The 14253-nt window shown below is 46.1% G+C and overlaps 1 protein-coding gene across 1 annotated transcript in view; it reads right to left on the bottom strand.

Moving 5' to 3' along the window:
• Nucleotides 1-475: 475 nt before the first annotated feature.
• The window catches only part of ABHD12 (abhydrolase domain containing 12, lysophospholipase), a 38827-nt gene continuing 25049 nt past the window's right edge, over nt 476-14253 (bottom strand). Inside the window, exons 4-13 of the mRNA XM_039706414.1 lie at nt 13442-13561; nt 10311-10341; nt 8239-8284; nt 6907-7036; nt 5438-5475; nt 5178-5257; nt 4548-4630; nt 3784-3862; nt 3370-3497; nt 476-2441 (exon numbers count right to left, since the gene is read on the bottom strand). Of these exons, the coding sequence (XP_039562348.1) occupies nt 2402-2441; nt 3370-3497; nt 3784-3862; nt 4548-4630; nt 5178-5257; nt 5438-5475; nt 6907-7036; nt 8239-8284; nt 10311-10341; nt 13442-13561 (775 nt within the window). The 3' untranslated portion in view covers nt 476-2401. The remainder of the gene's footprint in view (nt 2442-3369; nt 3498-3783; nt 3863-4547; nt 4631-5177; nt 5258-5437; nt 5476-6906; nt 7037-8238; nt 8285-10310; nt 10342-13441; nt 13562-14253) is intronic.

Genomic DNA, 14253 nt, shown 5'->3' with positions numbered 1-14253 from the left:
TCTGTGTTCAGGTTGCAACAAGCTCAGGCCACAATGCCTGAATCACTGCTGTCCTTGCCCAGCTGTGGCTTTGTGGTTTGTGGTCCCTTGCAGCTGGCAGGGTGCTGGCACCACCATGGCAGGGCAACATGCCCATGGCAGGGTGACTCTGTGCGCTGGGATGGGGGTTAGTGTTGGGTTTGCCCTGCAAATGGCACACAGGGCTCCTGAACTAGAAGTCACACATGCAATTCCCATCTCCCCCATTCCCAGGGGAGAAGCATAGCCTCAGCTGCAGCCAAACTACAGGCACAGACTCTCTAGGCTCCAGGAGAGTCATTCTCCTAGAGCTGGCAGCAGCCACAAAGATTTGCCCACTCCCAGCTTCAAGATCACCTCCCACACACAACCCTACAACAGCTCAACCCCACACCCAGGAAACCAAAATGTCCCAAAAACTGCCAGGTGGGGGAAAAATGTCCCAAAAACTGCCAGGTAAGACTGGTAAAGCTGAAGTGATCAGCAGTCAATGCCTTTATTAAAACTACACCACTTTTAGATAAACATTTCAGTTTAAATTTCCAAGCGTATCACTGGGCTGCTAACAGGAATGGTGGTGGTGGGACCACCAAGAGCAGCAGTTCTCGTGCTGGACCCCCAGCTCTGTCCCAGCAGGAGGAAGGCAGCCAGCCAGGCCCCATCTCAGGCTGCACTTTGCCCCAAGCCAGCTGCCAGCAGCAGCATTGACTGGAATGTGTGTGTTACTCTCCAGAGCCAGGTAAGTACTTCTCGTCTGTCAGTGCGATAAATTAAGGTGGACGCACTTGTATTGCAGTGGCACAGCTACTTCATGAGTATCAGGGTCAGAAACCCCAGGGACAACTGCACTAATGGCAGAAGAATCTTGGTACAAAAACAAGCTACTGTCTCTTTTGCAACTAGTATGAGCCTGCAGCTATAACTCTGAGGCATGCTGAGCAGTTTATTACTACGCTGTACACCCCTGACCAGATCCTTGGGGCAGCACAATTCCCTTTGAGCACTGGTGACTAAACCTACAGCACCTGGGACTGTCTGTATGGACTGACAAGGGGCAGGACCCCAGCGAGGCAGTCTGTGACTGACTCCTCTTTCAGTGCAGAGCTCCTCAGTGGCATAAACCAGCCCCACTTCTAGCCCCAAGCAGGGCAAGGACATCCCCAGAACCTCTTCCTGTGGGAAAGGCTCATTTCCACTTCTGCCTCCTGAACAATGGCTGTAAGAGGGGCTAAGATGTGCTACTGGAAATGCACAGAAGGCAGGGGGGAGAGATGGGGAATGATACCCCAGACTTATTCTTGCATCGAAAACTGTATCACGGCCTGCTTTTAACTAAAGTGGAACAGCACTGCCACCAGGAACAGGAAAACCTGACCCAAGGAGTTAAAAAGTAGTCAAGGAAAAAAAACCCTTGCCCTCCTCACCTAAAAGCAGCACATGGCTGTCTGGGTTTGTACAGGGGTAATGGAAGACATCCATTCCAGCAGCCTGGGCACACATTGTCCATGGAAAAGGAGATCAAGCAAAAAAGTAATCTCAGTTTCTGGCTTAAACACCCACATCTTCAGTTTATATACGTGCCATTCCAATCCTAATAGGAAGTACTTGTGAAGAAGGGGAAGAGGTCCACAGAGGATAGCAGGTATGAGAGCAAAAAATAAGATTCAGAAGGAAAAAGGTACAGGAAAGATAAAAGGGCACTAGCCTTTCCCATTAAATAGATGTTTCAAAAGGAAGAACAAAAAAAAAAAAAATCTTTCATTTTATTTCCAAATGTGTGCAATTACCCCAACACTTGCAGCACATTGTGACTGAAGAGCTAAATAAAAATACCTCTCACTACCTGGATCCTCCATGTATTTGTAATTACAGCCACTGATCAAAAAGGAAAGGCAAAACATGTATTTTCTAGAAAGAGAACACCTCAAACTCAAGCAAGACACCTGCGGTAAGGAGACGTGGCAAAACCCACTTGCCTACAAATGTATCTCTACATGATCCAAAAACAGCAGCAGTGTTTAAAAGTGAAAGAAACATCCTTGGTCATGACACAGTGTCCTGGGAACGTCTGTCCTCAGCAGTACCACGAGGGATGGGCGAGGCTTTGCTGCACTTACATTTTTCACCGTTTGGTACTGGCTCCTGGGCTGTTACCACCCCTCTGTCCAAGTCCAAAAAGAAGCCAACAGCTTCTTCCTTCTGCCGTCACAGATGCTGATGCCAGAAGCTGGAGTTGCCAAGGGTACACATCAGGACTGGAATGGGAATCCCTGACCTCCTCTAGTGCCAGGGATGGAAGAATGGCAGACTGACCCACAGGGAGCGGGGAGGAAAAAGAGAGAGGAAGGAAATGAAAATCTCTGTGCTGACAAGCAGACAGTCTTCAGTGATGATGCTCATGTTCAGATTTTCCCAGGAATTCCCTAGGAAAGGAAATGACAAAGCAGTGATGCTTGGCTCTCCTATACTCTGGTGCACGCTACAGCCTGCAGGTCTTCCCATGCCCCTGGCAAGTACTATGGCTTGAGCAATTGCAGCTCCAGGGAACAGCACTGAGCTCTGCTCTCACACCCATCACAGGCTCCCACTGAAAGAGCCAAACTGAAGCAGCTATTCTGCAAACAGCTCCTCCAGAGCATCCGGCTCACAACAGAGATGAGCCAGATAGTGCTCCCAGATTTCTGTGGCTCCCCTTCCCAAAACCTGCTTTGCAAGCAGGTGGAGAGCTCTGACTCCTGTGCTAAGCCAGCCCTGCTGTAGCAGGCACAGGGTCTGCAGCAAGGCCTCCCTGGTGGTCAGTTGCCTAAGATAAGGAATGCCTAGTCAAGATGACTGGACCTTCCACCTTCGGACCCTTGTTATCTCTCTGTAAGATGATAAGGTACTTTCACCTCGATCCTTACTATTAGACTGTTTCCCAAAACTCCTGTACCCTATAAAAACCCCTACTTCTGCCTAGTCTGGCAGAAAAGCTGCCACTAAGACCCTCTGCAGAAGCTGCCAATAAAGACAACGGTGTAGAACCTCATACAGCACTTCTCCTCTCTCTCCCTATGTCTGCTGCTGAGGCACTTAGCAAGCAAAGAGCTGAAAATCACTAATAAGCTGAGAGTCACTAAAGAGCTGATCTCACTTAAGAGCTGAGCTTGCTAAGATTGCCTGCAGCTCTAGAGCTGCCTAAGGAGCCCAGACAGGTTGTGCTTAACTAAACTTTGCTGTCTGGGACACCCACAGCAGCCATTTTCAGGGAGCCCCAAAAACCCCAGAGCTGTATTACCCCCAAATTTCCCCCGCTGTGGAGAGCAAAGGGTGCCCAGGTGCCCAGCCCAGCCCAGCCCGGGGCGCGGTTACCGCAGTATCCGAGGTAGCTCTGGACTCCTGTAGATGTACTTGTGCCGGTAGCCCAGCTCTGTGTGGAAGGGCACAAACTGCACCTTGTAGTCCCGGAAGCTCCGCGACGTCGCTGCGATGTTGTAAAGCTGAACCCAAGGGGAGGCAGGTGAGGGATTTGTGTTAATGCAACCCAGCTCCCCCTGCCAAACCCACAGCCCCCTCAGGCACGGGTGAGGGGCGCTGGCTTGAGCAGCTTTGGTAGCTTCAGCCTCATTTCACTACTGATTTGCCACCTCCAGCACTACAGAGTCTGCAGTCCCTCTGGGCTATGTGTTTTACACGTTTCCATTACTGACTTCTTGCCTGGCTGAGATGTTGTTCTATCCACACCACTTCCTCCCACCAGATCAGTTTGCAGAGCCACGTGCGTACCTTTTTTCCCAGATGAAATGGTACCACTGGATCATCCTCAGCATGAAGGATGAGCAGGGAGCAAGAAATGTATTTCACACTGTAAAACAGAAAACAATGTCACAAAGGCTCAGAGCAATCCCATCATTCTCTAACACCAGCACATGTACATTTTAAAGAAAACTGTAATGACAAGCATGTCTTGTGGGTTATTAACTACAATTTAAAACCTTATCTGGGCACCATTCATTTGATCTGTAGAAAATTTACCAGTGAAAGACATGCTTATAAAATTTTCTTGCTGCTCAGACCAGAGAAATGTGGCTCACTCCACTGTAAATCATCACCCCCCTCCCCTCAGGCCTGGTTTGGTTTCAATACTGGAAACTCACAAATGCTCAGGCTCTTCAATGAAAGACTCAGTGAAAGGCTTAGGCAAATACACAGCAAAGAAATCTTCCCAAACCTTCCTCCCATGTTCCAATACTACTGTTTAATGTGCAAGGTACACTTTGAAAGCATGAAATGGCCATGAAATGGCATGAACCAAGTCAGCATGCCCTGAGTAATCTCTGTTCTCCCTGTTGCATCTGTCCTTACTATGAACAATTGAAAAAGACAGAGCTCCACTGTGCTGCTCTCAGGGCTGTGAGAGTAATTGAAATCACTCCAGTAAGAGCAATGCAGCAACAAAAAAAAGCCAGAGTGCAGCCTCATGTCTATCCTCATTGATGCTTGCCATGGCTTACTGTAACCACAGAAACCCCAGCAAAGAGGGAACTCACTTCTCATCGTTTGCAAATTTAATTCCACTTGTTGTGATGGGGTCAAGGAAGAACCAGTCAAATCCAGGGAAGTATCTGTATATCTGAGAGGAAAAATGTGCATTAGTGGCAGGCACCAGCAGGCCATTGATACAAGGAGCACTAACAGGGCAGGCCACTGCCATCCCATAACCTCCCTTGGCTGCTGACCATGCTCTTTGCAGTAAGACTGCCCCTGTTTGCACCAGCATTATTTTTCCTGCCCTGTTTCAGGCCTATCTTACCAGCCTGCTCAGGAGCAGGCCCTGCGGGTCCTTGCACGGTCAAAGTCTCCAGGTGTCATGCAGGACTGTTGGCAGTTCTTCCTGGAAGAGCTTTTTTCCAGGACACCTCACCAGCTTGGCTGTATCCTAGGCCTGGACTGGGTGTCTGCCCAGTTCAGAGCCAGTCCATTCCCACGCTGGACACAAGGCTCTGGCACTGCTCATTGTGTTCCCAGCAGCTGTCTCAAGTGTAGCTCTTTACCCCAATGTTTAGAGATTCCACCACTGCCCCACAAGTCACGCAGCTAGCTCAGCTGCAGCACTTCTGAAGGTTCATTTCCATGCACACAATTCCATGTCACCAGTGTGAGTGTCACTGTGTACTTGCCACAGAAAAGGGATGACTCCGCGCCTCCTCCCGAATGTTGGTGAATGGAGATTCCAGGATCAGGGCATCCGGGGGAGTTTCTGAAAAGCCAAAGGCAACGTGCTGAAACGCAGGGGTGCAGGCAGCCAGCAAGGTCAGGCTCTGCCTCCTGAGAGCAGCTGCCACCATGGAGCACCAAGGACAGCTCTGTCAGTGCCCCAAACTGCAGGAATGTGGGACAGCGGCCGGCTGCTGGGAGGCCACCCCCGTGTCACACTCACCTCTCTCGCAGAGGCGCCGCACCAGGTTTGTTGCGACTCTGGAAAGAAGAAGGAGCATCGAGTTGACACAGGCCCTCTGCAGAGCAGCAGCTCCAGAGGTGGCACAGGTACAACTCAACAGCCACAAGGTCCATCCCAAACGCTGCTCCATGTCTGGCAGCTGGCCCACAGTGACCTGTGTCCCCACAGCCTCACAAACCCGACTGCCCCAAGTGACATCAGGGGCTTGTATTCAAGTGAACAAGTCCAAGGAAGAAACACACCAGGCAGCCCCTCAGATGGACTCCTTTCAGTGGCCCTCAGGCTCCCAGCACATCCACAGCAGTGTGACACAGCCTCCTACACCCAGACCACAAGGGCTGAGCAAGCAAGAGGGAATGCAGGGTGTAGGCAGAGGGTGCTGTGTTCCAGGCAGCTGGAGTGCAGCATCCCAGGGCTATACTGCAAGGAGCTTCCCTAACTGGGACAGAAAGCAGCAAGGTCTCCCCTGTGCATCACCCTAATGGGACAGGGATATTTCCAAAGTTGCCAAGTCCTCCAAGCACAGCGCGTTTCACAAACCTTGAACTCCAAACTGGCTGTGGTCACTAGAGAACTCAGCTGGGGACCAGTCTCAGGACACTCTGACTGCAGTGCTGGGAAACATCACAAGCATGCTCTGACCCAGAAAGGGATTCTGAACAGGGCAAAAAATATAGAGGACGAGCCAAGAAAAAGTCTTTGTCTTCTCTCAAACTAAGCAGGGTGTCAGTGTCACAGCAGTGAAGAGCCACTTCCCTGAAATGCCTCCCTGTCCCAGCATGTGTTTCACAGCCTTTGTGGTCTTACAGTTTATCTGTACACAGCTCAAGTCAAAGGTAACTCCTGTGTTTGCCCTCTGCTCCTCCACCAATCACAAGGGTAAGAGCATGTGGTGCTGAACATGACTTGTCTCCAGACAACCATGGAAAGGGAGGAAGCAGGAAATAAAAACATGAAGGCAAAGGTACTTGACACCTTGAACTTCCCTGTGCCAGGAATGATCATGCAAATGTCAGAGGTGGCCAGCAGCATAGTCATGAAAGCATCTGCCCAAGCACTGATTACACAGCATGTTCATCAGGAGAGGAGGAAAACCTTTTGAAAGCACAAGGCACACACAAGCGTGGCTGGTCTGAGAGACTTTTAGAATACCAGAGAAGTCTGATGCTCTGCTCTGAAAGACAATCTGCAACCTATTATCCTAAGTGTCTTTCTAGTGTGAACCCTGTGGACAATGAAGGTTCAAGACCCATTGCTGCAGTCATTCACTGTAGCCCTTCTCACTCTGCACAGTGCAAAGGGGCAAGCCACCCCCCAGAAATTATGCCACAGATGCCAAGCCAAGCCAGCCCAGGGATTACTGCAAAACAGCACCTTCATCCAAGGTCAGTGCTTAATGTTCTTTAGAAGCTGCTTCTTTAGAAGTGCCACTAAGATTAGATGCTTACCCTGTGCCCAGGGAGTGTCCCCATATATAGACAGGGTTGTCTCCGCTCCGGGCTTTTATCCAGTCGAAGACGTGAAGGGCGTCGTAGGTCATTCCCCTCTCTGAAGGGCTGCCTATTGAGTCACCCCAGCCTGGAACACAAAGAGTCCTGCTGAGAATCGCCCAAACTGCTCAGCAGAACCAGCCAGCTCCTCCCATGCAGCCCATCTGCAGCTGCAAAGGGGCCTGGGCCATGGGTGCTTGCTGTTCACTTCACTGTGCACCTCCACGATTTGGGGCTGAAAGCCCTGCTTGACTCACAGTCATTTAATCCAGGTGACTGCTGTCTGCCCAGGAGTTTTTGTGGATTTAGTCAACAACAAAACCAAAGATTGGATCTCAAACACTGCTACAACAGCATTCTTGCACGTACCCACCTGCAACAGCTCAGGTCCCAAACCTCCCCTGCTTCTGCATGCATGTAACCAATTTGTAAGTGGAGCCTCTGACAGCTCAGGATTGGATGCTTAGGGCCAAAACCCAACGTGTCTCACAGAGCTGTTGTGACATCAGTTTGTCTGTGCTGTTCAATCAGTGCCCTCCAGCAATTTTCCACCCTCCTGACTGTTCTGGCTCCATCACCATTGCAGCACATCCACATATTTTATGCTCTTAGCAGCCAGCACCCCACATCCCTTCTGATGCTCAATAAGCAGCCAGAGAAGCAGCTGCCAGCAGGACTGAAAAACAGGACAAGCTCCTACAAATTAACTTCTCCCAGGTGTCTTCTTGATAAAAATGCAATGGATTAATTTCTTTCCTGTATCTGCAGTGGCATGACACTGCAGCCATGGCTTAAGTACTAAGAAGGTAAAAAAGGAGCAGCAGATGCCTGACTGCTGGTGCAGAGGTGCAAAGCAGTCATGGCTTCTGCCAAGCATTGTTAGCAAATCATTTACTCTGTCTTATCTCACTTATGAGCTTTTAGAAGGAAGTAAGTGCAAGTTCAGCTCCCTGTGTGACCTTAGGAAAGTCAACCAGATCTTATCCAAAAGGACTACAGCTGGGCAAGCCCACCAGCTTCCTTATGTGCACCTGGGGAGAGCCTTCAGAGGATGCTGGGACAGCCTGTGTGCCTGGCTCACTCTCTGCTCCTCAGCTCCCACATCAACAAGCCCTGTGCGTGAGGACAGACAGGAGCCCACCCAGCTGGACATCAGGAAGCACTGCTACACAGGAAGGCACTGGAAAGAAATTTCTGGAAATTCTCTAGATACCCATGAGGGGGGGAAAGAGAAGCAACAGCCACACCTAATTAGCTGGCAGCCAGGGTTTGTAGAAGAAGCCCACGTACCTCGATAGTCAAACGTCACCACGTGGTACCCGAGGGAGCTGAGGACCTGGAAGGCAGAGAAACACCAGAGCCCATTACAGAGTCCTGCACACCAACCAGGCCAAGGTGCAGGGATTCATTTTATAAAATTATTGACATGTTAATTGGCCAATTTACAGCTTTTCAATGTAGCAGGCACAGAGCTTTCCAAACACTAATCTCAGCCCACTGGTTTTACTCTGTTTGTTTCCTGGAACTCATATCAGGCCACCTAAGATGTTGATTATCCCTTTAACAGCTTTGACCTTAAGATCTGCAAATATCCTACTGTTTCCCCTACAAAGACTTTCTTGTTTTCCAGTGAAAGAGTACAACTGCTTCAATTACATTACTGAAATTGGCATAAATGTAAGAATAACATATATGAGTCCGTGGCAGAAAGCTTAATGTATAGCTCAAAAATGTGCAGTTGTTCTATTATAAATATTCATGTTATAGCCAATGGTAATCCTAACAAAATCTGTTAAAAGTCAGTAAAACCACTCAACATCAGACCACCTTGCTTGGAAAAAGTGCCTTGGTAAAACCAATACAAGCATTCCAAGCTACCATTGCTTAATATGAACCTAACAGCTCTGTAGCAGACAAAAATCAACAAACAAGTTACAAAATTATTAAAATGTTTCTCTTGTGGTCTATGTATGATACATTATTTTTAAAAAAGCAATATTAGTATTATGCTGTACTCTAAAGAGGAAATATAAAGCCAACACCCTTTCTGGTGGTACTGCGACTGTTGTAGTCTACAAATGAAATTGCACCTGTCAACTGAGCATTACTTATAGCACAATTTTAAGAGATTATGTGTATTGGGTAGATTTATAAACAATTAAACATTTCACAACCACTTTGAGGCACACAGTATCAAGTGGAGCTCACACAGACAACTGACTGGTAAGGGAGGGAGCACTTAAATTGTCCCAGCAGACAAATTAGATGCTGCAGGACAGCTGTTTCCAATGGAATCACTATATAACATTCTTATATGTTCACTCACACATTGAATTCCCTGACTGGACATGCAGAAGATGAAGTTTCTTCTTGAAAAGTTTGTTTTTTAGCTTTACAATGTGATTTTACTACTAAGGTGTCATATACAATCTCACTTTTTCCAGGCCTTTAAAAATTATTTAATCTGTTGAGAGTTCACCTGTCTTCTATACATGTTTTTTCTGTTGAAGGCCTATTAAAAGCACCAGCAAAAAGGACAGCATCCCAAACTGATTCACTCTGCTGGAATAAACACAAACCTGGAGTTTCTTAAAGGAAATGAAGTATCACCTGCCTTCTTGGGGTTGCTAAACACTATTTTCTAAGCCACCTGAATTTAAAAGATTTTGCAGCAGGAGATCTTGCATTGAATTGCAATAAAGTTTTATGAGTGCCAACATTGACACAAACAAAGAGAAGAACAGACTGAGACCTCTCCGAATGAACCAACAAAACCAATTATGTCTCTTTTAGAAGTATGTGATAGGAGACCAAGAAATTGTGGGAATTTCAGCCAAAAGAGAGTTTAATAAAGTAAATTACCCCAAAAATCATTAGACAAAACACTCAAAGCAGCTGTGTTGTCATACAACTCACACCATAGTGCTACACCTGGGGAATTCATTGGGTTTTCTACAAAACTTCTGCACTTGAGGTGGCACCACTTATACAAATGCACTGTGCCTTGAGTAAAGAGGAAATCCAGGCTGACTGCTCTTAAATGGTACCTTAAATTAGTACACTAATCAATCAAATTTGGGCTGTAATTAAATAAAACTTGATTTTTCCCAGAAATTGTGTTGGTTAGCTCAGCTGGAGCTGGCAGTTGACAACAGCAAATAAAAGACCTTTCAAGTATCTTTGCAGATGGGAGAAGTGTGCTTGCTCACAGCTTACAGAGCCTTTTCCATTACAGGCTCCCTGCTGGAAGGACACTGAGAGCCCCAGGGGCTGTGCCTGTTGGCAGTGGGCTGTTTGAGCAGACTTCTGTGCACACCTGAGGTGTTAAAGCAGCTGTTTGGACAACACAGGCAGCCACTCACCTTGTAAAGCTCCACCCGGTGATCCCCTCCTCTGGCAAGAGCCATCAATGCAGAAAAAAGGAGAGGAAAAAAAAGAAAAACATAAAACAACCAAACAAAAAGAAACAAACACAACAAAAAAAAACCCACCAAACCAACCACATTTGAGCATTTAATTTTCCAGAAACATATTTCCCAACTGCCTCAGGCAATCTAACAAAAACATGCCAAACATAAGAAACACCATAAATGCTTTGTCACAGGCTCCAAGGAGACAGCCAGGCTTTGCTGAGCTGTGCAGGACATAACTTTGAAGTCAACTTCTCCATGTAAATCCTGCCTCACAGCAGGTAAAAATGAACTTTTCAACTCACCCTGCTATCTGCCTTTTCCAAAGCCTGTAATACATCCAGAACAGCTTGTCCCTTTTTGCTCTGCCTACCCTGATCTGGTGCCACAAGTGCTGCCCCAGCCAGCAGCTCTGACTCTCAAAAGTTTGATGCTCCCAGCAGAAATCATGACATTAAGCCAAGCAGGCGGCCCTTAGATTTTCTCACCTGGCTCCAAGCACAGGCAAAGAAAGGACTTGTGCAAAAACATGAGCAGAGAAAAGCAGAACTGAAAACTGTAAAGTCCAGGGGAAGAATTTCTTTTGTCTATAAATATAACCTGAAACCTAGACAATGGAAAGGAATAGGAGTGTGCCATTACATACCTTAAAATATATGCACAACATGACATGGCTAATCCATACTCAAACTTCAGTCCAGTATTGCTATTTTAGTAAATGTACTCTTGCACTTATGAGAACTCTAGAACTTTCATATTATGAGTGGCTTGGTCAGCTTTTAATCCAAAATGCCAGATCTCCCTCTAAGAACACATGCATTTGCCAACCAAAAGCTGTCAGCTCCAACCATGCTAGAAAACACCTAATCCAGTCAAAAACACTCAGGACAAAAAGCAAGGGGGTGCTTGCAAGTAATTTTGAATCATACAAGCTTGAGGATGATGATCCACTTGCTTGAAAAGTCACCTTTCACATGCACACGTTTGTGCTTTTTCATGCTTTCCTTGAAGTGCAACAGAGGAATTTTTTCTAAGGGGATTGAGTACACAATATTTTTACCTCAGCCCCAGAGTTTGACCACTCAAGTCAAACCAGGAAGACAAGGCAGTGTTTTTTACTCATGGTTAATCCAGCCTGCAGCAGTAAAGCAGCCCTGGGACAAGTGACTGAATGTGCAGCACAGAAACAAACATACAGAGACACACATTAAATCTGAAATGGCAAAGCCAAGACACCTCCAGCTCCTCCAGAGCACAGAGTGAAATGGGAAATATGTAACTGATCCCTAGTTCAGTCCTTTATCTCAGCAGCACATGAGGGAGTTGAGAAGGAAATCTAATCAATACACAAAAAGCAGAGATACTGGCCCCAAACAGCCACTATCAAGCTGCAGAACAGCTTCCCTTAGTATCATCTGCTACACCAAATCAAGGCAAGAAATAAAAAAAATTGAAGGAATATTTGAAAAACAATGCAACAATTTGATTAAACCTTGCAATGCATCAGCACAAGAAGGCAAGGGCAGTTTGCAAAAAATCCATCTGTTCATGCATTTCCTGGGTTGCAGCACACACCTTCCACACCGTGCCCTTGCACCAAGAAAAGCCCACTGCTGAGACAAGAATTGGGGTGAAAAATGTTCTTGTGATCTAGAGGCTAGCAAACCTTCACTACCAGCACAGCTAAAACTGTTTCTTTACTTCACAACATGGAACTTGTTTTCCTGCAGTGCTGCTGCTCTTGCAGATTATCTATGGGCAGACATCAGCTTCAAAAGAACATGCAATCAAGAGAAAAACATCCCATGAACTGGCACTCAAAATTCAGCACGGGATTGATACTCTTTTGTAAATGCATATTTTTAAGAGAGGACAGTGTTCTAATAAACAAACAAAAGAACTGTAACATGTGGAGAGGTGGCAGGAAGAACATGATCCTGAGAAATATCTTCACACTGCATTAATGTATTTAGCAACAAAATACAGAGAACTGATCTATTACTACAGCCAATAAACCATCAACTACAAAATTACAAGTTTTAGAAGTGCTCCAAAAAAATCCCAAGAACTGTCACTCAAAATTCAGCACGGGATTGATACTCTTTTGTAAATGCATATTTTTAAGAGAGGACAGTGTTCTAATAAACAAACAAAAGAACTGTAACATGTGGAGAGGTGGCAGGAAGAACATGATCCTGAGAAATATCTTCACACTGCATTAATGGTATTTAGCAACAAATAACAGAAAACTGATCTATTACTACAGCCAATAAACCATCAACTACAAAATTACAAGTTTTAGAAGTGCTCCTGGTCCAGACAAATGTCCTGGACAGATGCAATTATGAGGAAGATCAGCACATAACCTTCCTCTTTCCTTCTGATTTTCCTTCCTCAGAATGTGTTAATTACCAAAATAAACTCACAAAAGGAAGTGGAAGGTTTATTTAATGCCTGTGAGTCACATAAAGAGAAGCACTAATACCATCCCCTGTCTCAATTCAGAGACCACTGTACTGCAAATAAATACTTTCCATCACCTGGTTCAGGAAGGGTCACAGAAGATACAAGGTAAAACTATAATATCAGATATCTCTGATAACTGCAATAAATCTATTCCCACATTCAATGATGGAGAGGGATCATCCCATAAAATGTATGTACCTTCTTTTAAAAGAAGAAGCACCAAACTAATTTTAGATCTTATTTTGGTTTTAATCATAGAATAGTTTGGGCTGGAAGAGACCTTCAAAGGCCATCTAATCCAAATCCACTGCAACAAGCAGGGACATCTTCAACTAGATCAGTTTGCTCAGACCCCATCCAGCCTGACCCTGAATGTTTCCAGGGGTGGTGCCTCTGCCACCTCTCTGGGCATCCTGTGCCAGTGTTTGGCCACCACCCTCATTGTCAACAACTTCTTCTCTGTATCTAAATCAACTCTCTTTTAGTTTAAAACCATTTTCCCCTGTCCTATCACTACAGCCCCTAAGGAGTTTTTCTTGTCTTTCTGAAGGTGCTGAAGCTGTGACAAGCCAGGAAAACACATCCTGAAACAAAGCCACCAGTGTTTTGTGCCTCACCTTGTTCCTGCATTGCCGTGCAGGTAAAGGATTACAGGGTGGCTGGAGCCCAAAGCCTCTTCAAACCACAGCTGGTCCTTCCCTCGGGCGTTCTTCCACAAGGCTGCAGGGACTGTGTGCCTGTGAACAGAAGGAAAATCAGGAAAATCCACACTCTCCTGCTGCTCCTCAACACTCAAGTGTCTGCCACTTGAACTCTGAGATTTTCTGTTCAACTCCTTCACTCAGGATTACACACCTCACACACACTGTTCATAAAACTGTCCCAATTAGGTGACAAATGGTCAAATTGTAAAGGCAGTGCCTACACTGATTTCTACATTTTACCTGCATCACCACTGCCTTCAAAATGTAGGGCTGTCTGTGCAAGGCACTGAACTTCAAAGGCACAATTACTGAACTTCCTGCTGCTCTGGCAAAATAATCACAGTTCCTCAGCTTTTATGGCACTTAATTACTTCAATTAACATACTTATATACCATAAACAAGATTCACTGCTAGGTCAGCAGATGTACAGAATAATCAAAGGCAGCTGGGCTTGGAAAGAATGTTCAGTGATTAAGAGGCATATCTGACTCTACAGCCGATCTGAGGAAAAGGAGGAGCCCAGGCTCTGAGGAGAAGATAAAATGTTTTGTTTTCAGGCACAAGGTTCTTGAAGGTGTAACATTTTAGCTGAAAAAGTTACAATCTACAAGAGGCAGGAATTTTTAACTCCCAGCAGTTCTTCAGACAAGGTACCTAGGTGGCCTGCGAGAAAGAATTCAACAGTGGTGGAACAGAAAGAGGAACGACAGACTGAACAGAAGGC

Source organism: Passer montanus, unplaced genomic scaffold (genome assembly GCF_014805655.1).
Source record: "Passer montanus isolate IOZ18808 unplaced genomic scaffold, ASM1480565v1 scaffold192, whole genome shotgun sequence".
NCBI lineage: Eukaryota > Metazoa > Chordata > Aves > Passeriformes > Passeridae > Passer > Passer montanus.
Note: the sequence above shows the minus strand (reverse complement) of the source record. Positions and strands in the feature narration are given on the sequence as shown.